The sequence below is a fragment of the Stereum hirsutum genome (genome assembly GCF_000264905.1).
Source record: "Stereum hirsutum FP-91666 SS1 unplaced genomic scaffold STEHIscaffold_10, whole genome shotgun sequence".
NCBI lineage: Eukaryota > Fungi > Basidiomycota > Agaricomycetes > Russulales > Stereaceae > Stereum > Stereum hirsutum.
In genome coordinates, this window is record NW_006763140.1 from 1,150,196 (window position 1) to 1,170,668 (window position 20,473).

The following is a 20,473-nucleotide window of genomic DNA, read 5'->3' on the forward strand; positions in this document are numbered from 1 at the left end:
CATAGGGGCTCATAACGAGTTGAGAGACGTATATGTTGGCCATCTCGACATGGAGATGAATGATCGGAAGATGAGAAACACAAAGAAAGAGCGGCAATTGGGGGGCGTGGATGAATGGGGAGACAATGATCAACGCGAAAATAAGGGGACTATGGATAATGCGGGAGAAGATCATATTTGATGGGCAGAATGTCTACAGTTCGTTCTGGCGACGAAGCGGGTGGCAAGGATGTTCGCACTGTGAGAGCCCAAGGTAAATTTAGCTTTGGCCTATGAACCGTAATAATGGCGAAGAGCTACGCACAGATTCGTGAAGAGAAGTTGATCAAGCAGGCAACGGCCTGTCAGTTCTTTCCTTCTTCGTACTGGCCCAGCCATTATCGGATCGACCGGTGTCGGCATCGCGTTCTCGAGACCTGTACGACCCTCTGCCATAATCAGGGCTCCTCCGGCGGTCATTGCGTCCTCTATCCTCATCCCAGCGCCTCGTATCCCCTCGTCCACGGCCACGATACCCACGTCGGTCTCCATAATCACGATCACGATCCTTCCTCAAATCAATCGGGTCATTCCTGCTGCCTCCCCATCCACGCCCGCGATCAGCATCATATCCACGGCCTCTGTCCTCGTAGTCCCTCCGGCCACGAGTCGGACTGCTCGACGGGTTAGAAGCGGAGAAATCAGAACGATCTCTACGAGAATCGTTGAATCGTGACCTCGAGGACGGCGAGCGCGGTGCCGGAGACAACCGGTCTCGACGCTCTCGAGGCCCCGATGGGTAGGGGCGGCGGTCACGGTCACGGTCAGAGATGCTGCGTTGTCTTGCGGGAGGGATGATGTCTTGCACGGAGTCGGGGTCCTGTTTGATGCGGATGGCCGGTGCGGAAGCGGATTGCTGAATTGTCGAGTGCGAAGGGCGAGGAGGGAGAGAAGTCGAGGAGCCATTGATGTTGTTACCTTGATAGCTAGCCGATTGAGGGTCGCGAAGGTCGCACGACCTTTCCTGTGAATCTGTGCGATAATGCTCGTTCGTTCCTTGATAAGATTGACCGGGAATTTGTATGCCATTGGCAAGTCCCGCAGCCGTCATAAGGCTCGTTAAAGCCTCTGCTGTAAGGGATGGCGGCTGTCCCGGTACTTGATTTAGAATTCCGTTCGGCTGGGAAATATGAGGGACCGATGCAGATTGGAAAGGCTGTTGAATGTGCTGCACAGGTGGTGGTGGCTTGGATTGTGTCTGTGGGGGCATATGTGTAGGTGGATGAGAGAATGACGGGGACTGCGAAACCGGTGTGATTGGAGAGTGCCTCGGCGTGTCGGAAACACCTTTCGCTGCCCGAATCGCAGCGAGCCTGTCCGTCTTGACAGGGAAAAAGCTGAACACCTCCGTATCCGGCTCAGCCTTTATTCTCACGGCAGCAGGTTGAGGTCCAAATTGTCCTGGGTCCGAAGCATTGGGCATTGACTGGGATTGACCGAGGCTGGCAAAAGTTGGTGTGGTTGGTGTCCGAGTAGGTGTCGCGGCCGGAGTTGCGGATTGAGGAGCGTGTGCAGATGAACCCTGCGACATTTTTGGACTTGGTCGCGAAAGTGACGGGGGAAGGTTTGTATCCACGGGAGGAGGCATGGCTCGAGAGTTGGGTTTGGGAACAGTCGAACTCACGTTGGCCTGCGCGGGCACTGTAGGTGATGGCAGTGTCACAGTGCTTGACTTCGAGACCCTAGGTATTTTCGGGTATTTCTTCGCAGGGACCTTCGGTGCATGTTCTTCGGGTTCAACAACTTCCTGCGCTTTCGCAGGTGTTTTGCGCGCTCGTGAAGCGGTAGTAGTCCGTGTTGTAGAGGTTTTGGGTTTGGCGAGCGGTACCTCCTCTTCATCGTCGCTGGCCTCCACGGGCCGCTTTCTCTTACCTGTTGCTTTCTTGACGGGTGGAGCTACGGGGCGAGGAACGAGAGCCTTGATGGCCATCTTTTCAGTCTTCGAGGCCTTCTTGAACTTCAATGTTGGTATTTCTTCGTTGATGAACTTGAACATGACTTGCGCAACGCGCTTGTTCGTGCGGATGTCCTTTTCCTTGCCCCGAATATCTGCTCTCATGGCCTCGACGGCGAGCGATAGCTGCGTCAATGATAGGGTCTGGCGGTGAACATATATGAGGAGCCCTATCATGATGAATTCGACCGGTGATATGCGCTGCGGAGTCTGGAATGGTGCATTGTATCGGCTGTCCTTTGTGAGTAGGAGATAAAGTTGGAACGTGTCCAACACATCGGAGCGCAGCTTCTTTGGGACAGCGAGTGTTTGTGTGAGCCATTTGTCGAGCCCGGGTGAAACGGGCACTGCAAATGCTGGGTGCCTGTCGATAACGAACACAACTGCTGCGATTCCTTGGAAATCCCGTCCGCGCGATTGACCCCAGTCGAGAGCATCGCCAAAACCGTCCTCTTCTCCAAGGATTTGAGTTTCAATTTCCCGGATGAAAGTCGGCCAAGGGCCTGTGATTGCTGCCATCCGCTCTATTTAAAGAAAAAGTTCTCAGTGATGAATAGTATGAGGTCCGCGATGCAGCAATGGCAAACCTGCAGGAGTAAGAGCTACGCCGAGTTGTACCCGCTTGAAACGCATATATTTAGCCAAAGTGGAAATGGTAGCACATATGAGGATATTTACGGACCTGGAAGATCTCACGTTCTTGGTCTCCCGTGAGATCGTGATATTCCATACATACAATCTGTTTGTTGGCGAACTGGCTGGCGGTCGATGCGGGGAGAAGTGTCCGTTTACCGGAGCCGATTGACTTGTACCAATACCTCGCACCAGACAATCTGTGTAGCTGAATGCTTAGCCACAAAAGCCTGGCCCATGATATGAATGACTTACCCATCCTTGTCTGCAGATTTGACGCATAAAGTATGAGCGTTTCTGAACAAGACCAGGAAGGGGCAGTTACTTACGAGGGATCTAAAGGAATAACATAGTCGTGAGTTACATTTGAAAAGCTCTTCGCTCGTAAAAACACTCACCAGCCCATCCATAAACCTAGTGAAGTCAGCGAGCTATAAACAGTGAAGGTCTATGGGATACGCACCGTTGAATTGAAGTCAGCCTCTGCTTTCCGTCAATGCACACACGTTCCTCGGTGCCATCATCTGAATTCTTGACGGCTATCATGCAGGAATCCTATCAGTGATCAACCATCATCGCGCTCTTGTGGGAAGTACCTTCTACGCACCAAAGATCACGGGCGGTATATAGTAATTCCCTTGATGAAAAGAAGTTCAGCAAAGCCGCATAGACGCGCCGTGGAATGAATACTTACGGAAGATCGAGTCCACCAGGCCAATCTGCTTCTCCTCCTTCCAGACCACATCTGTTATATCCCTCAGCATGCAGTTCTCGTGAGACAGGGGGAACACAAGGCGTACCGCGTTGATAGTCAGGATCTAGGTTGATCGTTCCCTCCACGATTTGCTCTAAATGGAGGGTTCAAATGAGCGGGCAGCGGCTAGAAGCGTTGCGAAGGGGTCAAGGACTGACCATGCAGAGACCTCGCTGTGTACTGCGCGGTTCGAGGAGGTCGAAGAGCTCCAGTGATAGTGTAGCCGCTTTTATCCTGGAGTTTCTTGGTCTTTGTTTTCCTTTTTGTCAATTGTGCCAGTGGCACGTACTCATCCTCAGATGAGCTCGTGAGATCTGAGAGGTCGGAGTCACCAAAGTCAAAGGACATGGCTTGTAGTCGAGGGTCCCGAGTGGGGGAAGGGGGAAAGAGAAGTGGAGGGGGTCCTATCGATGCGAGCTGTTTATATAGCCAACAGGTGTAGGCCTTTCAAGGGAGGACTGAGTTGGCAGACAAAAAAAGGGCCGGCACTCTGGCACTGGCGGTGTGGCAACGAGGCAAGCGCATTTATTGTCGTCACGTGTGTGTCGCGGGCCACAAACACGCCGTCACGCGGTCAGCCGCGCCAAAATGAGCGTGTCTGCTCAGACGCGTCTTCCTCACCAACCACGATGCGCATCGAAGAGCTCGTTCTCGACGGCTTCAAGTCCTACCCCGTTCGAACTGTAATCACCGGATGGGACTCTTCGTTCAATGCTATCACCGGCCTCAATGGCTCGGGCAAGTCTAACATCCTCGACGCTATATGCTTCGTTTTGGGAATCACGAACATGACCTCGGTGCGTGACAATATCACGGTCAATATTGTCCGAGCACTAAACGCGTCTACTGACCCTTTGTCTACATAGATGCGAGCACAGAACCAACAGGATCTCATATACAAACGTGGCCAAGCTGGAGTGACAAGAGCTAGCGTTACCATCGTCTTCGACAACTCGGACAAAGCTGCAAGTCCCCCTGGCTTTCAAGAATATCCCCAGATAACGGTGACCCGTCAGGTACGTATGCATTTTTGTTTTGCGTCAATGTGTGATTTTTACGACACGCCGACGCGTTGAATTGAGGGAGAGGCGCAGTCCACACCCTGTCGGTTTGACGACAAGCCCTGAACCTCGATCATTCTGCATATATATGCGCCTCTTCTGGATCGTGACTTTCTCTGATCTCTGATCATCTAGATTGCCCTTCCTAACCTCTCGAAGTACCTTCTCAATGGCCACAAGACTCAGCAGCAAACCGTCCAATCACTTTTCCAGAGCGTGCAGCTCAACATCAACAATCCGAACTTTCTCATCATGCAAGGGCGAATCACCAAGGTTAGGCTACGCGTCAGAATGTACCACATTTCGCATACTGACCCGCCCGTAGGTCCTCAACATGCGGCCACCTGAGATTCTCGGAATGGTCGAAGAAGCTGCCGGTACCCGCATGTTCGAGGAACGAAAGGAGAAAGCGATCAAGACAATGGCCAAGAAGGAGAAACGCGTCGAAGAGATCACTTCCCTGCTAAACGAGGAGATCATACCCAAGCTTGACAAGCTACGACAGGAGAAACGTCAATTCTTGCAGTGGCAGAAAGCGTGCACAGAGCTCGAAAACATCGGACGCAAACTTCGGGCATGGGAATGGACGGACGCTAACGAACGAGTAGAGCGCAAGGAAGTCGAGATCGAACAGAAGAAGGAAGAGGCGGTGAAGGTGAAGAAGGACAAGGTGAAGATTCTGAAGGAGGTCGAGGCCGCAGAGAAGGACGCGAAGGAAGTCCAGGCGCAGAGAGATAGGGAGATGAAAAAGGGCGGAAAGTTAAAGAAGATGGAGGAAGAAGTAGCCGCGCTCGACAAGGAGTTAACGAAGATGCGAACTCAGGTCGAGCTTCAGGAGAAGAGCATCACAGAGGAGGAAGGCAAGGCAGTTGACGCGCGTGATGCTTTGAAGCTGGTCCGTCCGATCATACTGTCTGATCGCTTACTTCTCACTGACATTGCGTGCAGCTTGAGGACGAGATGGCTCACAAAAAAGCCGAGGTCGAGAAACTTACGGCCGCTCATGCGAAGGTCAAGGAGCAGCACAAGACGGCCGAGGATTCCCTTGCAAGCGCGGAGGATCTACTTCAAACGTTGCTCACCGGTCTTACTACGGGTGGTACGAAGAACACTGGCGGTGGATACATGGGACAGCTCGCTGATGCGAAGGCTCGCTTGAGCCAGGCGGCGACAGAGGAGGAGCAGAACCGTGTCAAGTTGGGGATGAGGCAAAAGGAACTCAAGGATTTGGAGGCACGGTGGAAGACCGTCGAGAGAGAAGCCGGAGAAGCGACGCGTAATCTGGACGCAATGAAGGTCGACGTAGAGAAATGCCGCAAGAAGTTGGCGGAATGTGGCTGGACTGCAGAGAAGGAGCAGGAGCGGGAGACTGCCATCAGGACGGCCAAGGCGCAGATCGACTCGCTCACGGAGGTACGTTTCCTGTCTTTTAACCTATACCACTCTCTTATGCTGGTCATGTCTAGGAACGCGATCTTGCGAAACAACGCCTCTCGCAGCTGGACTTCAACTATTCCCTTCCTTATCCAAATTTCGACACCTCCAAGGTCAAGGGCCTCGTGGCCTCTCTGATCTCCTTGGACCCCAAGGATTACAACAAGGCGACTGCTCTCGAGATCGCCGCTGGCGGGAGGCTCTACAACGTCATCGTCGCGGATGAGAATGTCAGCAAGGATCTGATCAACAAAGGCCAGCTCAGGAAGCGTGTCACCATTCTTCCTCTGAACAAGATCGACGGCCATGTTGTCCCCATCATGGTGGGTTTCATTACTCCTTTATCGCAGTCCTAAAAACGCTAGCTCACATCGGACGCCCTCAGAAAGTCAATGCTGCGAAATCCGCACGGCCTGGAAAGACCAACCTTGCCCTCGAACTCGTCGGCTACGACGCCGAACTCGAGAACGCCATGAAGTTCGTCTTCGGCGGTACCATCGTCTGCGAAGATGCCGAATCAGCGAAATACGTCACTTTCAGTGTTGGTGGTATCCGTTCCGTGACCCACGCAGGGGATGTCTATGACCCCTCTGGAACGTTAAGTGGGGGAGCTGCGCCTAGTGGCAGCGGCATCCTTGTTCGTGCCCAGGACCTTCAGGCGGTCGAAAGGAAGTTGAAGGTAGCAAGAAGTCAGTATGACAATCTTCAGCGTGAGGAGCAACGCTTGAGCAACGTGCGCGATGCATGGCGGCAGCTGTCGAGAGACCTGGAGATCAAGGAGCATCAGCTCAAGCTCTTGGAAGAACAACTCGGCGGCAGCAATGCAAACAGGGTACGTCTTTTTGAACGGTCATACCGAAAGCTATAATATTCTTATGTGGGGTATCTTCAGATCAAGTCGCAGATTGAGGAGCTGAAGACCACGATTGCCGAGATCCAGGCGGCACTCGCTGCTGCCCAGGAGAAACAGAAGGCAGCGAAGGCAGAATGCAAGAAACTCGAAAAAGACATGGAGGAGTTCAAGAACAACAAGGAGGGCAAGACCGAAGAACTCAAGGTTAGCTAACCTAGAACTCATGCGCTTTCTCGATAAGTGCGACTAACGTGTCTATTCATAGGCGGACATCCAGAAGCAAAAGGCTGCCCTCCAAAAGCAGGCCGTCGGTGTCAAGACGAAACAGAAGGACATGGCGGCCGCTACCCTGGAACTTGGTGAGAATTGCTTGCCACCATTTGTCTGCCCTATCCTGACGTTGCACAGAGGGATTCGAAAAGGATCTCGACAGAGCACGGGAAACGATCGCCTCGACAGACAGCGGAGTTGAAAAACTGCGCAAAGCACTGAAGAAGCTCTCGGACTCCCTCAAGGAAAGCGAGGTATGTCGCATACATTCACACTTGTATCATAAGACTCATAACCGTGCTCCAGGACGCATATGCAGAAGCGGAACGTCAATTGCAGGAAGAACGTGCAAGCCTCAGTCGTTTCGACAATGAGCTCGCGGACCTTGAGCGAGTGATCAAGGCGAAGAAGGAGGCTGCCTCAGAGGCCGACCTGAACGTTCAGAAGTTGGAACATGCTCAGCAGGCGCTAACGAAGGAGAAGGAGACTGCTGCCAAGTTCGTCACGAACCTTGAGAAACAGTACGATTGGCTTGCAGAGGAAAGCCAGTGAGTAGATCCTTGACGAGTTGTTCGCTCTCGGATACTGACGACTAGGCCAGTCTGTTCGGCAAACCCGATACACCGTACCATTTCGGCTCCATGGACGTTGGCGCTCTTCAGGCTAGAGCCCAAGAATTGGAACAATACCAGGGCGGCATGAAGAAGAAAGTGAACCCAAAGGTACTCAACATGATTGAAAGGTTTGCTCCTCGTGCTGCTCGTGTCGTGTTCTTCACTAACAGATAAATCCAGTGTCGAGAAGCGAGAAGCTGGTTTGAAGGAAAATCTGGCTAGGGTTAACACAGACAAGACGAAGATCGAAAAGACCATTGGAGAACTGGATCGGTACAAGCGTGAAGCACTTCACACGACGTGGGAGAAAGTGAATGGGTGCGTCAATTCCAGTTTATTTGTGCAGAAAGTAGACTGACAGTACATCCGTTCAGTGATTTCGGGGGAATCTTCGCAGAACTTCTACCAGGCAACTTCGCCAAGTTGCAACCTCCAGACGGCCAAGACCTTATGGATGGTCTGGAGATCAAAATCCGTCTCGGCAGCGTCTGGAAGCAAAGCCTGACAGAGCTTAGCGGAGGTCAACGGTACGCCACGACAGACACTCCTAAATATCTTGATTGTTGACTTACGTCTGTTTCCCTCATCGACATTGTCGACAAATCTTCATCTAGATCTCTCATTGCTCTCTCACTGATCATGGCTCTCCTGCAGTTCAAACCCGCGCCAGTCTATATCCTCGACGAAATTGATGCCGCCCTTGATCTCTCACATACCCAGCACATCGGGACGTTATTCCGGACTCGTTTCCGCGGTGCTCAGTTCATTGTTGTCTCCCTCAAAGAAGGCCTTTTCAACAACGCCAATGTCCTCTTCCGTACACACTTCAGAGACGGCACTAGTATCATCACACGAACGGGAGAAAGGAGTAATTCGACACTGTATGCCAACGAGAGAAATCGAGCGAGAGCTTCATAGAGATGATTGCTGGCTACTCATCTGTCTTTTCGTTTGTGGTCTTTTTTCGTCAGGAATGTAGTTGTTTTGTATTGGTTTCGTCTTTGAGCTCGTTCTTCCATGATTTCTCTCTGCCGATTGTGCGCCTGTATCTTGTATCCTCTTCATTTGTTGCTATCTATCATATTCTCTCACACCTGCTATTCATCGGCACCTTTTCACGCTCAGCAAAATGAATAGACATTCGAGGAGGCTTGACTACGGCAAAGGAAAAATCAAGAAAGAGTAATAAGACACCAATGTCGTACAGTTGACGTTGGTCGAAACATCGAGAACATACAACTAACACGTCCAAGACTCGACTTTGCGACATTTCTACTCGACACGTTCGTAGAGGGCGATGCCGGGGAACGTTTCCTTGATCTGTTTCTCGATCCACCAATACGGGGTGAGGTAAGTGGTGTCTATTTCGTCAGCAGGGCCTTCGCCACCGGTCAGGATTCCAATGATGCGGCCCTCCCTGTCGAGGACGATCGACCCCGAGTCACCCCCGTCCGAAAACTTGCCGGGCGACCCGTAGCGCAAAACAGCGATTTCGATGGACGTGTGAGAGATGCCGTACGTTTCGTAAGTGCGGGTGAAAGACTTGAGACCGTTAACACGACCGATGGTTGTGCCCGTGGCTAATCCGTTTTTGACGACGAGCAGGCACTTCTCCTTATTGACATCGAGGTGCTGGGGCTTTCGAAGGTCGCTATCCTGGACGACGCCAAAGGCTTGTAGAAGACCGTCGTCGGGGTAAACGTAGTTCTTGCGATCGTCGGGCTGAGGGAACATGATGTTTCCATAGTCAGCAACTGAGAAGTTACCACCTGCAAAGGAAAGAAAAATAATTGTCAGCGAAACTGAAGAAGCGAAGCCGATAGATAAGACGTACCAACAAAAACCTTGTTACCTTGAAAGGCGTCCAAATCGATCTTGCTCTTGTCCAGCTCGATAAGAGCCCAGTCCTTGGTATATCCGTGGGGCTCGACCGAGACCTCGATCTTCTCCGAGTGGAGGACGTGGCCAATGGTGCGCTGCTCAATCGTGGTGAGGTTTTTGGTGACCTCATCGTGCAGCTTGTTCGCCTCCTCGATCTCTTTCTCAGCCTTCTCAACCAAATGCAAGAACTCATTACGCCTCTCGGTAACCTTAGGATTTCTCCCCTCGACAGCCTCCCCCAGCCTTTGAATTGAACGGTGCCAGGAATCGATGGAATGAAGGCGGTTGCCGATAGCGGCCATGATGGATTCGACAGCATTATTGTAGGCCATAGTGCCGAGGGCGACGATCCCCTCACGATGACGACTACCCGTCAAGCCTGTGTTGGGGTAGACGGGGAGTGGACGTGCGACGTGGGCGCAGGTTAAGACAGCGATACCGTTATCGTTTCCAGGGAGACGATAGTAGAGAGAGGCTGTTCCCTCGTAGAAGGGATACTTGCTGGGAGCAATGGCGAGACCGAGAATAGGGGTGAACGGCTTTCGCAGTTCGGGGATGTCCTCGAGGAGAGGATTAAAGGGGAGCAGCTTGGGACCTGCTGAGCGAGTTACCAACGACTCGACGAAGGCCACCACGGGAGGCTCGAAGCTGGCCTCGGTGAAAATCTTCTCGACGATGGTTGTAGCGGCATTGAATGGCGTCTTCATAGAGGAGGGAGTGGGGGACCACACAGACACGTAAGACAAAAGAACAGAGTAGCTCTGACTCTCCTGCGTTGGCGTAAGCGCGAGGGCCAATGAATGTCCACTTGACGGCCATGGAGTCGAGCGTTTGGCTGATTTTGGTACCGATATCTAGCCAGACGGGCTGGATGGGGTGATAGTAGATTGGACGCGCCTCGCGGACGATTCCCTGGGCTTGGGGTCCCTTGTTGACAGGCCAGCTGGGGCCAGACTTGAAAACACAAGGAGTGCCGCAGCTATAAAAGTCGCTGAACGCATTGGGGTACTTGTCTGTGAGGCGGGTCGTCTTGGAGGCGTCGGGATCGCCTGAAAGAGAGGATTTGCCGGGGAACAAAGTAGTTGCAGCGACGAGGGTTTCCGTCAGGGGGAGAGACGGGTTCGCAACCGGCTTAGCGTAATCTCTGCAGGTATCAAGGAACCTTGTATCGAGGTTAAGACGCGCGAAGGTAGTCACTATCGACGAGTAGGAGACAAAAAAAAGCAAGGAGTCAGCACACGACGACACAAGCAAGAAAGTATAAAGCGACGTCCTTGAAAAAGACAAGGAACGAGTAATAATTCCGAAGGAGCAGGCAGACGCGAAGTTGACGCGAAGTCAACGTGTGGGAGCAACTCTCTCCTGAGTCGCAACGAGTATTCCGGGATACTTACTTCAAGCTTTTCGGACAGATTTCCATCGTCAGAGACGGCGTCAAGCATCTGCTTCAGCACTCACCTCGTTCAAAGAAGGATGCAGAGGAGGCTTCTGTTGAAGTCGAGGAAGAGGGTTCTTAAACGGCTATGTTCGCGATTGTTAACATAGGGATAAACCCGGGTCCTGCCTGTGGCGGTGAGACATGATGCCGCCACACCGTCCCGGCAGGCCGCAGGTCGAGGATCGCCGTGGCACTTATTTGTGGCACCGAAGAAACTTACTAACGAATTGATAGATGTAGTTGTCTCGCTGCTGAACGTATCGCAGAATATGGACACTTAGATAGATAGACATTCAATATACACGGTACGGAGTGTGTGGGATATACACGAAGTGTTATGCATGATACAGAGGATTGCGAATATAAATAAGTAGGAAACTTCGATAATGAATTGAGTGGTAATCATCAGCGAGAATCCAATGTCCCCTATAAGTATCACCAAGAAACCCAGATATTGCCGCAGGACGGTCATCCACTGGCACGCCGGCACCATCACCAAACTCAATGTTTCTTCCTATGCAAAATCCCCCTCCGCCTGTCATCCCCTCCCCCATCATGATTCTTGTCCTCCTCACCACCAAAGAACGTCGTCTGCGAGCTCGTCTTTGAATGTGTGCGGTTCAGGGGTTTCGCGCCTTCACCGGCACCGGGCGCGTTCTGGGCGGTGCCACCGTAAGTAGCGGCGTCCATGACTTTCATCATGCCCCTGTAGATGGAGATGGAGGTGTTGATGGTTCGGGAGTCGGTAAATCAGGTGATGGATGAGGGAGATCAGTTTCGGATGAGGTGTTTCCGGGTGTAGATGATGCGAAAGGGATGGGACGATGGGGCGTTTAGTAGCGGGCATAACGGGGCGAGTAGAGATATTGGGGAGAAGAGAGGGGGACATTCGGGGGCATGAATAGTCAGAAGACGGAACTTTGTGAGATTAAGAAGACGGAGTGCGAACCGTTGTGTAGCATCGATATAATCACTCCTTTCAAGCCTCTTATTCGTCTTCACACTGACACCCTCCCCAGAGATGTTCCAGCCCTTTTCTTTCAAACTGCAAGCACAACGTCAGCAAAATTGTGCTTTGACACAATATTGAAAGATGGATGTGTGGCGTAGGAGTGTAGGCATGTCAGATGGGAAAGGAGCGAACAAGAAACGCACGATGTCTTAGTCTGGTTTGTGAATTCAGAGATGCGTCGGGCACCGACGACGGCAGCGAAAGCTACTCCAGCCAACAGGCCAAAAGTCTACGAAAAGCCAAAACAACATCAGCTCAAAGTATTCCTACGGCGAACAATGTAATGAATAGTACGCACCAAGACGAGAGAAAGTAGATCACCCCTGTAAGATCGACGAAGCGCCCGCCAGCAGTACCACAATCGATGTAAGCGTACCAAGTCCCATAGAACCACACAAAACGACGATGCTTACCAGCTTCCCATATTTCACGATCCTGGCCTGATCTTATTCCACGGAGAGTATTGTTTGGTTGAGTGAAGTGTGGCGGGATCCTGGATGTGATTGAGTTGGTGGAATGTCCAAGCAGCTTTATGGGAAAAAGGGCTTCTGTTCTCGGGCACGACTGTGTCTGACTGAGCTGTGCAATGCAATATCTTTCGGCCTAATATTCGATGCGATGCGGAGACTCGTAGACAGCTATCAAACGCGATGACTCCGCGCTGAGTCTTGTGTTTTTGTTCGTGTCGTCACCGGCAGGGTTGGAAATTTCCCCGCACTAGAGCTGTCGGTGCTTATTGTACCGCAAAATTCCCCAGAAAATCCGATTGAGCAAAGTGCGAGCCAATAGAAGTTAGAGATCCTGGTCCTGCAGTCGAATACGCAGTATGCGCGTAGATGGTAAGGAGGACTGTCCTTGAAACCCTGTGTTCGATCCAATTATAGGTGTATTAGTGTACCTTGCGCGGCACTGCCGCCGGCTATGTGCTCCTCGGGCGTCAATTACGTCAGAGATCAACCGTGCCGACGGCTCATGATCAGAAAATGAATCTTCAGGGCGCCATTTGTTCGGTTCTGATGATTTACGCTGGGGGGCGCACGGGGCGCCACATTGACAGCCGCACCAAAATCATACATAGACGGGGCAGCAATTGGACTGTTCTAGGGCATGTCGACAGGGGAAAAAATTCGTAGCTTATTTTGCTCAAAGTCGAGCCTGACGGCATGATGCAGCAATGAAGTCCAAAAGAGTGTGTTATTTACGATTTCTACAAACCAGCAACTTGTGCTCAAACACGCCACCAACTAGCCACCCAAGTACCTAGTACCCAGTACCCAGTATCAGATAGATAAATAGATACAGTAAGAAAAGTAGAGTACTGATGTGACTAGACTATCCATACCGCGACTACTTATGCAAATCGAGAATCGAGCCAGCGTACGATGAGGTGGTATGGTGTGAAGGTGGAAATGTCCGCGATCGATCAGTGTGGTGGTGAGTATAATGCGTCGCCATGATTCGGAGGAAGATCAGAGTGCGGGTATCGGAACAGACACACATGATTGAGTGGTGAAAACGGGGTGGAGGAAGGTGAAGGCGGAAGACACATAGTAAAGTAAGGTGAGTATATTTCACGAAGATGGAAGGAAAGAAAGCAAAAAGACTAAGATTGCGAAGAAAGAAGACAGGCGCAAAAACAGACAACAGACACGACAACGACAAAAAAGGGTTACGTGGCATGAGAAGGCAAAGCGCCGAGTGGAGTTCAAGAACACAATTACTTATGCTAGGGAGGTCATGAGCGATATTGTTGAGTAAACAGTCCATCGAAAGCGACGAGCGACATGAGGCAGAGCAGGACATGTAGAGGCAAGTTCAGACTCAGAGCACGAGCCCGACCAACATTGCCGTCCCGGCCAGCAGTGTCCAGCTGACGATCGACGATTCCGAGAGGGCAGCGTGCATCCCGACCGCAGGGGAGGATTCTGATGATGAGTTGGACGAGGAAGAAGAGGTGTTCGAGCTGTTCGTGCTGATTGTACCGCTGATGTCTGTGGATTACGAAGCCAGTGGCCGTCAGTAATCATGAGTCTTAGGAGGAGCGAGTAATAATAATAGTGAGAGCAAGAGAAAAAATGGACATACATTCTTCGAACGTGGGCAGCGAGTAGTTCGTCTCCTGGTAGGGCTGTGTCTTATTCAACGCAACACCGACGGGCACGATGTAGTTGAACGTCGATTTGAGGTCCGAGTAGAAGTCCATCGCCGTCTGCATCGTGTAGTTGTTCAACTCGTGCGTCAACATGATCCCGCCCTCCTATTTGCCAAAACCATCCGTTTGCACGATCAGCATATTTCCCCGATGCCTCACACAATCGGGGTAAGTAACGGAACGTACGGTGTCAAATGTGCCACTGGTAGCATTGCTGATGAAGTAGTTGTAGTCATCATCGACGGTCTGCGCTGTGACGTTGCCTACACCATTCTTCCAGTCATTCGAGTCGTACTTCCAGATGATAGTCTGGAGACCGAGCGCGTGCGCGATAGAGCGGATACGGTCCTACATAATTTACGTTCAACGAGTCAGCTGATTCGAGCGTATTATGACCGACTATGGAATGAACGAGACGTACGTCGACATCACCGAATGGAGGTCTCCAGCAAGTGGGCGTGACACCCGTGACGGCCTTGATGGCTTGCATCTGATGTTGGAGCAGTTCGGTTCAGAAATCAGTAACGTACACAGGAACAAGGATCCAACAAAATGAAACGACGAACCGTGTACCAGAGCTCCGCGAACGCATCTTCCGAGGGGAACGCAGTCATGTACCTGTGTGACCATGTGTCTACGTATCACAGCGCCCGCGGTGAGACGTGGACGACGACAACAACGAAAGGAGAGATCAGAAAATTTATCAATGTCAATCAAAGGATCATACATTCCACGGCAGAACGGAAAAACAGGGTGGCGCGCTGGCAGTCCGCGGTGACGAAAAAACATTCGGTTGCGACCAACGAGTGAGTCAAAAATAGCACAACGAAGCCTCGCTAGTTTCATGCGCAAAAATAGCAAGGTTCGAGTTTAGGCTACCGCGCCGTCATGGGTCGGAGTTCATGACTACCGGCAGTTGTGCGCTGTTCGTGAATAGCTCGAGTGAGGTGTGCCCTGCCCGTGAGGCTCGACTCAGACTCGACTTGTCTCGTGAACGTTTGCAGCGTCCGGATCCAACGCGTTATCCTGCCTATCGCTGGCCAATACGCGACACGCGACCCTCTGCCCTGCACCGAATGAAATTTACCAGCAGATGCCGAGTGAAACAATACTCACGAACGCAGATTTCATGACCATCAGTGAGAGCCCTCTGAGCCTCAAGCGGCCAGTCGAGCACGTTGCTACCGATGAAGAACATTGTCGCTTTCTGGTTGTTCTCTTCCAAGAAGTCGTAGAAGGCATTGTGCGAGCAGTTCGGGCCATCGTCGAAGCCGTAGCCCATGCTCATGGGTTCTGGGATGGAGGCAACATCAGCAGGAAGACCTGCGAGTTTCGGAGTCGTGCATTGATGGTTTGTCCACCCTGTGCAACGGATTGCATGGCAGGTTAGCGATGTTCGGTTTAACGGGTGGGTATAGGGGAAGAACGTACAGCAGTCTGGGTCAGTGGCATAGTCGTAAGTAAAGCCAGTAAAGTTGCCGGTGAGTGCAGTAGTCTCATTAAGGCCCTTGGCTGTAATATTCGTCGGAATGCTGGACGATATCTCGTTCCACTTGTCCTGAGCTGTGGTATCGTTGGCAAGAATGCTGGCGGGCTCCCAGATGGTCGGGAAGTTCCCCTTGACTGCTGCCACAGGGGCATAATAGTATGCCGTGCATTCTTCCGTTGCGTCTGTTCGTTCGTTGATGGTCAAATAATCAAGAAATCAATTAGAGTACCGAAGAAGAAACATACCTGTGATGGCTGCCTCGCCAGCCTCTGTCGTGCGATCATCCGCAGCAGCAGAGCTCGCGAGTGCGGCGAGAACAAAAAGAGAAGATGAAGGAGCGAACAACATAGCTAGTTGTCAGAGTTCGAGCAAGAGAAACCTAGCCCGATGAAAGGTATAGCAAGTCGCACACAAGAGGGCGCGCGACTGGAAGGGGCAGCGGGAGGAGGAGGGTGTGGCGGTGGGGAAGAAAGGAAGAGGGAGAGCGATGGGCCGCGTTGGACGGGGGCAGACTGGTTTTGTAAAGCGCATGGAGCCTGCGTTGGATCTATGTTTAGCAAAGCGTTCTTGAAGTGCCTATCCACCCGATCAGCATCGCTAACTCGCGTTTTAGGGTCCTCCAGTACACAGTCCCTCTCTCCTGCCTCTCCTCCCCGCAGCAATAATTCCACCTCCTATTGCTTACCGCCATCTTCAAGCACCGCAGCAGCAATCCATATCTGACCATCTCAGCTCAGAGCAGAGACCAAGTGATATTGCCAGCGCTTCAGACATCTGCATGATAGGGCAGAAGTGTGACAAAGGGATGGAACCATAGCAAACCGCTGAGAATAGATGCGCTATGAATAGATCAACGGCAGGAGCAGTGGCTCGCTCGGAAGTAGACTCCGCTCCGGGGACCGGCGGCATGTCGGCTGTCAGCCTGTCATTTTTCGCCATCATTTTACGATCCCGATCCTTCCTGTACGTTTTGCCGTATTTCTTTCTAAACGCCACCTGACAGCGAAGGGCCACAACCAAACATCAAAAGCTTTCAAGCCTGACCTAGCACAGCTCTGTTCACCACTAACTAATACTTTGTCCTCGGGCTTCAGTCTACGTTTGGTCTCCTCTGGTTCTACGGGCGGCCAGCCACTCGCGTCATTTCCCGCTAGCTTCTCTTTCGTAGTTGAACCTCTCAGCGCCACTGCTGGCACTCCTAAGCGAGTTTCATCTAATTCTACTTACTCTCATATGTGCTTTCTGGTACATGCATTAGCCCCGTATGGCTGAAAACAATCTCTTCCGGGGCTTCTGGCTCACTCTGGGGTGTGTGGGCCGCTTCAACTTCACATCGCTCGTCACCAGCCTGTATCGTCTTTGGTCGTCTGAGGATACCAAGTATCCCTTTGTTCATTCATCGATCTTTTCACTCGACAGAAGACCAGTATCTTTCTTCCACTTGGAGATAAACAGGCCCCACGTCCTAACGGCGGTCCTTTGTTGCACATACCCCACCGCTCCAACCATCAAACTTCCTGATCACAAGCAAGGTGGGACTAGTAAGTACGTCTGAATCGTCGGCGTATGCTTGGTACTCGTCTGCTATGTCTTGTGCTCAGAGTAAGGTGGAAGTCGTACGTTGGCTTCATCGGGTTTGCATCCCACCTCCGAGTCCTGTCCCAACGACTCTGTCTGTCGACGTCTCCCATGCAGCATGTTCTTAAGTACTATTTCCTGACCATTCACGACGTCGAATTCCACTCACCATTCACGTATATTCTCTTGGCAGTTAGCAGAGTCGTTGTATGCTTTATTATTACATTGAGGATCCCTTTGTAGTACCGGAGGGGAAAGCATGCATGTATTGGCGTACATGGTAGTAGCATGTACACCGCACAGTGAATTCGCGTCCTTTTCCCGTATGTGCACCGTAAAGTGTCTGTAACCCCGCCCAGTATGCTGCGTCATACACATTTCTCCATAAATATTTCTTGATTTTGTGGCCCCGCGAAAGACTGGAGGAGCCAGCGCCTAGGGCGGATCATGTGATGCCCCCGGCCAAGTTCTGCTCGATTTCAACCTCCGCCATTTCGGAAGCCCCTGTCAACTTCCCAAACGTACGCTTCTTCTCCGTAAGTTCCCAAGTTCTCCCCAAACTACTATACAATGTTTGCATCTTCTGCCATCGCATTGCTCTACTTACACGGCTGGATCAGGACATAACTCACGAAGGACAGACACCATGGCGGATGACGTCGTAGGATCTTGTTGTAGCGTCCTCTTCATTGCTTGTCTAGACGTCTGTAATGGTATCTGTGGCGATATCATAGCAACTCGTACGCTGCCCATCTCACTACTGACCTAATTAAATACCCCTGCTCACCCTTGCGATCTCCGCCCTCTGCTCTGCCGTACTACTCGTTACAGGCCAAAGCTGTCCACAACAATGTGCCTCCTGCTGCGACTCCCTATTCTGCTGCGGTCGTTCCGAGTCGAAAGAGCCAGACAACTCCAACTATGACGAGTCTTTCGAACCTAACGAAACTCAACCATTGCTCCAGAACGTGCAACCCGCCACACAGCCTGGGATGATGCATCCGCATCCTGGGATTCAAGTTGTCCCCGCTGCGGTGTTACCGAGTCCACCGCCCACACCGGATGGGAGAGGATTGGCGGTGGGGAACGCGGCGGTTGGTCAGGTTGAGACGATGAGATAGGTGGTTCTATGTTGCTGATTGCTCGGGTTCGTTGCCGTTATTTTTGTGCTTTGTACTGGTGAGCCGGTGTCCATTCTTGTTGGGATCGAAGTTCTTATGCTGACGCTTATCACCCCATAGGTCCATCGTTGTGTAATTTATTGTTTGTGTAGGATATGGCCTCTATACTTTCTGTCATATCGCAATACGTACGATAATATCTGGGTCTTTCTCTCGCAAGCTATCGGCTGTGTACACTCCGCCGACTTGGACGATTTCCGGGCGCCTATCATTGTCATTGTGGCGACGTCATTGCTTGTCAGATTTCTGTCGAGCTCACGGCTGCTCACGGTTGTTCGCGGAGACTAGACAAGTGATTCTCACTCCCGCCGGTTGAAGTCTGTCTACTCTGCTCAAAGGAGACTGGGGGTAATATACATGGCGATAGTCGAATTCATCAGATTATTTATCGATGAACGTTGAACAACGACCACAAAATCAAGCGTCACTGCTACAGTACAGTTCATGAAGCTCGTAGTCAAATTCTTCCAAGTTATTGATACAACTCGATGATCATGGATTCTTTGGGACTTCAAAATACATTATGTGTACACCACAAGATTACAACTTCCCACCCTCCGCTTCTGCCTCCTTTGCCTCCTTAATTGCCTCCAGCACCTTACTATGCAAACTCTTCTCCGCCGCGACGACACCAAAGTTCTCGCCCAGCGTCCTTCCGAGACCGAAGTCAAGCGGTTGACCTCTGGAGTCGCTGACAATACCGCCTGCCTCTTCGACGAGAAGCGCGCCAGCTGCGTGATCCTATGAGGTATTCAAGAGTAAGTACCTTGCAGAATACTACACATGTCGCCAACGGCACGGAGCCATACAAGGTGAACGATTGAAAGGAGAGCACGTACCCAAATCTTCTCCCTGTACCCAACTCCAGTCGGCATCCTCAAATACACACCGCCATCACCCCTCGCCAACGCCCCATACTTCGCCTGCGAATCCATCCTCATCGGCTCCTTCTCCACTCCCAACACCTTCGCAACAATATCGTTGAAACCCAACGCCGCATGCTCCTTCTCCACGCTCTCCAACAGCCTCACGTCTTTGATGTCCAAGATGGGCATCTTCAGAGGGGTGGGAGAACCGCCGGAGAGAGTAAGTTGATGAGCACCTTGGCCGAGGGTAGCGAGGAAGATGCAGCCGCGGTCGGTGGAGGAGGGGGACGAGGGAAGGTTGGGGCAGCCGATTATGCCGAGGTGGACGACGGAGTCGATGATGAGCGAGAGGCAGACGGCGTATTGCCCGCCGCGAAGAAAACCCTTCGTCCCATCTATTGGGTCAAGCGTCCACATCCCTGTACAAAAAATATGCCCCCATCAGCATCCTCCACAATTGCTAGGCATTCGTGTCAAAATGTGATAGATGGAAGAAACGTACGTCCGGTCCTACCACCCTCGTAGTTTCCCCTATCGATAGCCTCAAGCAATTGCTCCTCCGTTCTCTCCTCTCCAAGTCCCCACTCTTTCATCTCGCCATAGCCTAATGGTTGGCTGAGAACCTCATTCGCGAGCTCGACGACACGGGAGCGGAGCTCGGGGTTAGAGCGCAGGTCGTCAGCGTCTTCTTCGCCGATGACAGGGTCATTCGGGAAGGCTTGTTGCAGAACGGTGTTTACAACAGCTTGGGCAGAGAAGTCCCCGACTGTTCGCGATCGTGGTAATCCGCCGTTAATAAATGAATTAATTCCAAAGTCAAGCAGTGAAGGATGAAGACAGAGACGCACCTGTAACGGGTGATTTGTCACCCTTGACCAATGTCTCGCCTTTGACGAGGTTATTGAATACAAGTGAAGTGACTGTGCAAGCCCTCCGCACTGCGGCAAGAGCTACTTGCTGTTCCGTTGCAAGATCGAGCGACATTGCTTTAGCGCGTTATGTACACCTTACTGAAAAACAAGAAATATAACTGGTTTGGACGATTCAGGTGCAGGTAATCCGAAGTACAGTAACGATGTTTGTGTTAGCGTTTGGTGTGGACGATAGAGAGCTGGTTGGCATACAGACGCACGGATGCTTGGGTTTTTATTAGGGACATCGGAGGACGCGATGAATGATGTCGCCAGTTTGCGCGCCGAGAAGGCTGACGTCACGTGTAGGAAAAAGCAGGCACTCAGTAAGCAGTGCCGGGTACTTGGCGTCA

The 20,473-nt window shown here is 51.7% G+C and overlaps 6 protein-coding genes across 6 annotated transcripts; 1 reads left to right on the forward strand and 5 right to left on the reverse strand.

The window, feature by feature from the left end:
• Positions 1 to 2,005: 2,005 nt before the first annotated feature.
• STEHIDRAFT_60774 (uncharacterized protein) lies at positions 2,006 to 3,728 on the reverse strand (the record flags this gene model as incomplete). The annotated part of the gene is made up of 8 exons (XM_007305719.1): positions 2,006 to 2,517; positions 2,581 to 2,614; positions 2,676 to 2,826; positions 3,066 to 3,165; positions 3,234 to 3,263; positions 3,321 to 3,371; positions 3,427 to 3,474; positions 3,539 to 3,728. Coding segments are annotated over 8 exons (1,116 nt in total), but the record flags the coding sequence as incomplete, so codon positions are not given.
• Positions 3,729 to 4,007: 279 nt separating this feature from the next.
• Positions 4,008 to 8,731, forward strand: STEHIDRAFT_140473 (condensin complex subunit SMC2; the record flags this gene model as incomplete). The annotated part of the gene is made up of 15 exons (XM_007306058.1): positions 4,008 to 4,177; positions 4,247 to 4,396; positions 4,577 to 4,714; positions 4,767 to 5,336; positions 5,390 to 5,854; positions 5,908 to 6,198; positions 6,261 to 6,707; positions 6,768 to 6,932; positions 6,994 to 7,087; positions 7,137 to 7,252; positions 7,305 to 7,546; positions 7,600 to 7,740; positions 7,793 to 7,930; positions 7,987 to 8,139; positions 8,227 to 8,731. Coding segments are annotated over 15 exons (3,584 nt in total), but the record flags the coding sequence as incomplete, so codon positions are not given.
• A 153-nt stretch (positions 8,732 to 8,884) lies between these two features.
• Positions 8,885 to 11,224, reverse strand: STEHIDRAFT_132491 (uncharacterized protein; the record flags this gene model as incomplete). Its single annotated transcript, XM_007306059.1, has 5 exons — positions 8,885 to 9,381; positions 9,447 to 10,194; positions 10,229 to 10,506; positions 10,543 to 10,689; positions 11,152 to 11,224. 5 exons carry the CDS (start codon positions 11,222 to 11,224, stop codon positions 8,885 to 8,887), a joined length of 1,743 nt encoding a protein of 580 aa, XP_007306121.1.
• A 68-nt stretch (positions 11,225 to 11,292) lies between these two features.
• Positions 11,293 to 12,790, reverse strand: STEHIDRAFT_122917 (uncharacterized protein). Its single transcript, XM_007306060.1, has 5 exons — positions 12,357 to 12,790; positions 12,242 to 12,266; positions 12,087 to 12,172; positions 11,881 to 11,976; positions 11,293 to 11,637 (listed from the first exon to the last, which is right to left on the reverse strand). The coding sequence occupies exons 1-5, from the start codon at positions 12,365 to 12,367 to the stop codon at positions 11,433 to 11,435; spliced, it is 423 nt and encodes a 140-aa protein (XP_007306122.1). The 5' UTR covers positions 12,368 to 12,790; the 3' UTR covers positions 11,293 to 11,432.
• Positions 12,791 to 13,461: 671 nt separating this feature from the next.
• On the reverse strand, positions 13,462 to 16,298 carry STEHIDRAFT_81803 (chitin deacetylase). The gene is made up of 8 exons (XM_007305760.1): positions 15,830 to 16,298; positions 15,527 to 15,766; positions 15,212 to 15,457; positions 14,662 to 14,729; positions 14,517 to 14,585; positions 14,282 to 14,443; positions 14,029 to 14,200; positions 13,462 to 13,934 (listed from the first exon to the last, which is right to left on the reverse strand). The coding sequence occupies exons 1-8, from the start codon at positions 15,930 to 15,932 to the stop codon at positions 13,765 to 13,767; spliced, it is 1,230 nt and encodes a 409-aa protein (XP_007305822.1). The 5' UTR covers positions 15,933 to 16,298; the 3' UTR covers positions 13,462 to 13,764.
• Positions 16,299 to 18,833: 2,535 nt separating this feature from the next.
• On the reverse strand, positions 18,834 to 20,313 carry STEHIDRAFT_99940 (3',5'-bisphosphate nucleotidase). The gene is made up of 4 exons (XM_007306061.1): positions 20,058 to 20,313; positions 19,712 to 19,975; positions 19,183 to 19,628; positions 18,834 to 19,084 (listed from the first exon to the last, which is right to left on the reverse strand). Exons 1-4 carry the CDS (start codon positions 20,191 to 20,193, stop codon positions 18,884 to 18,886), a joined length of 1,047 nt encoding a protein of 348 aa, XP_007306123.1. The 5' UTR covers positions 20,194 to 20,313; the 3' UTR covers positions 18,834 to 18,883.
• Positions 20,314 to 20,473: the final 160 nt, after the last annotated feature.

What these genes read in the sequence shown, in the direction of transcription:
- STEHIDRAFT_122917 (XM_007306060.1), bottom strand. An exon ending in ATCTACTTTCTCTCGTCTTG is followed by an intron (nt 12,173 to 12,241) that starts GTGCGTACTATT and finishes GGCTTTTCGTAG; the next exon opens with ACTTTTGGCCTGTTGGCTGG. An exon ending in ACAAACCAGACTAAGACATC is followed by an intron (nt 11,977 to 12,086) that starts GTGCGTTTCTTG and finishes TTGTGCTTGCAG; the next exon opens with TTTGAAAGAAAAGGGCTGGA.
- STEHIDRAFT_81803 (XM_007305760.1), bottom strand. Translation starts at nt 15,932, where the DNA reads ATGTTGTTCGCTCCTTCATCTTCTCTTTTTGTTCTCGCCGCACTCGCG. An exon ending in TGGCGAGGCAGCCATCACAG is followed by an intron (nt 15,767 to 15,829) that starts GTATGTTTCTTC and finishes ACGAACGAACAG; the next exon opens with ACGCAACGGAAGAATGCACG. An exon ending in TGGTCATGAAATCTGCGTTC is followed by an intron (nt 14,730 to 15,211) that starts GTGAGTATTGTT and finishes TGTGATACGTAG; the next exon opens with ACACATGGTCACACAGGTAC.
- STEHIDRAFT_99940 (XM_007306061.1), bottom strand. Translation starts at nt 20,193, where the DNA reads ATGTCGCTCGATCTTGCAACGGAACAGCAAGTAGCTCTTGCCGCAGTG. An exon ending in TGACAAATCACCCGTTACAG is followed by an intron (nt 19,976 to 20,057) that starts GTGCGTCTCTGT and finishes GATCGCGAACAG; the next exon opens with TCGGGGACTTCTCTGCCCAA. An exon ending in GGTACAGGGAGAAGATTTGG is followed by an intron (nt 19,085 to 19,182) that starts GTACGTGCTCTC and finishes AATACCTCATAG; the next exon opens with GATCACGCAGCTGGCGCGCT.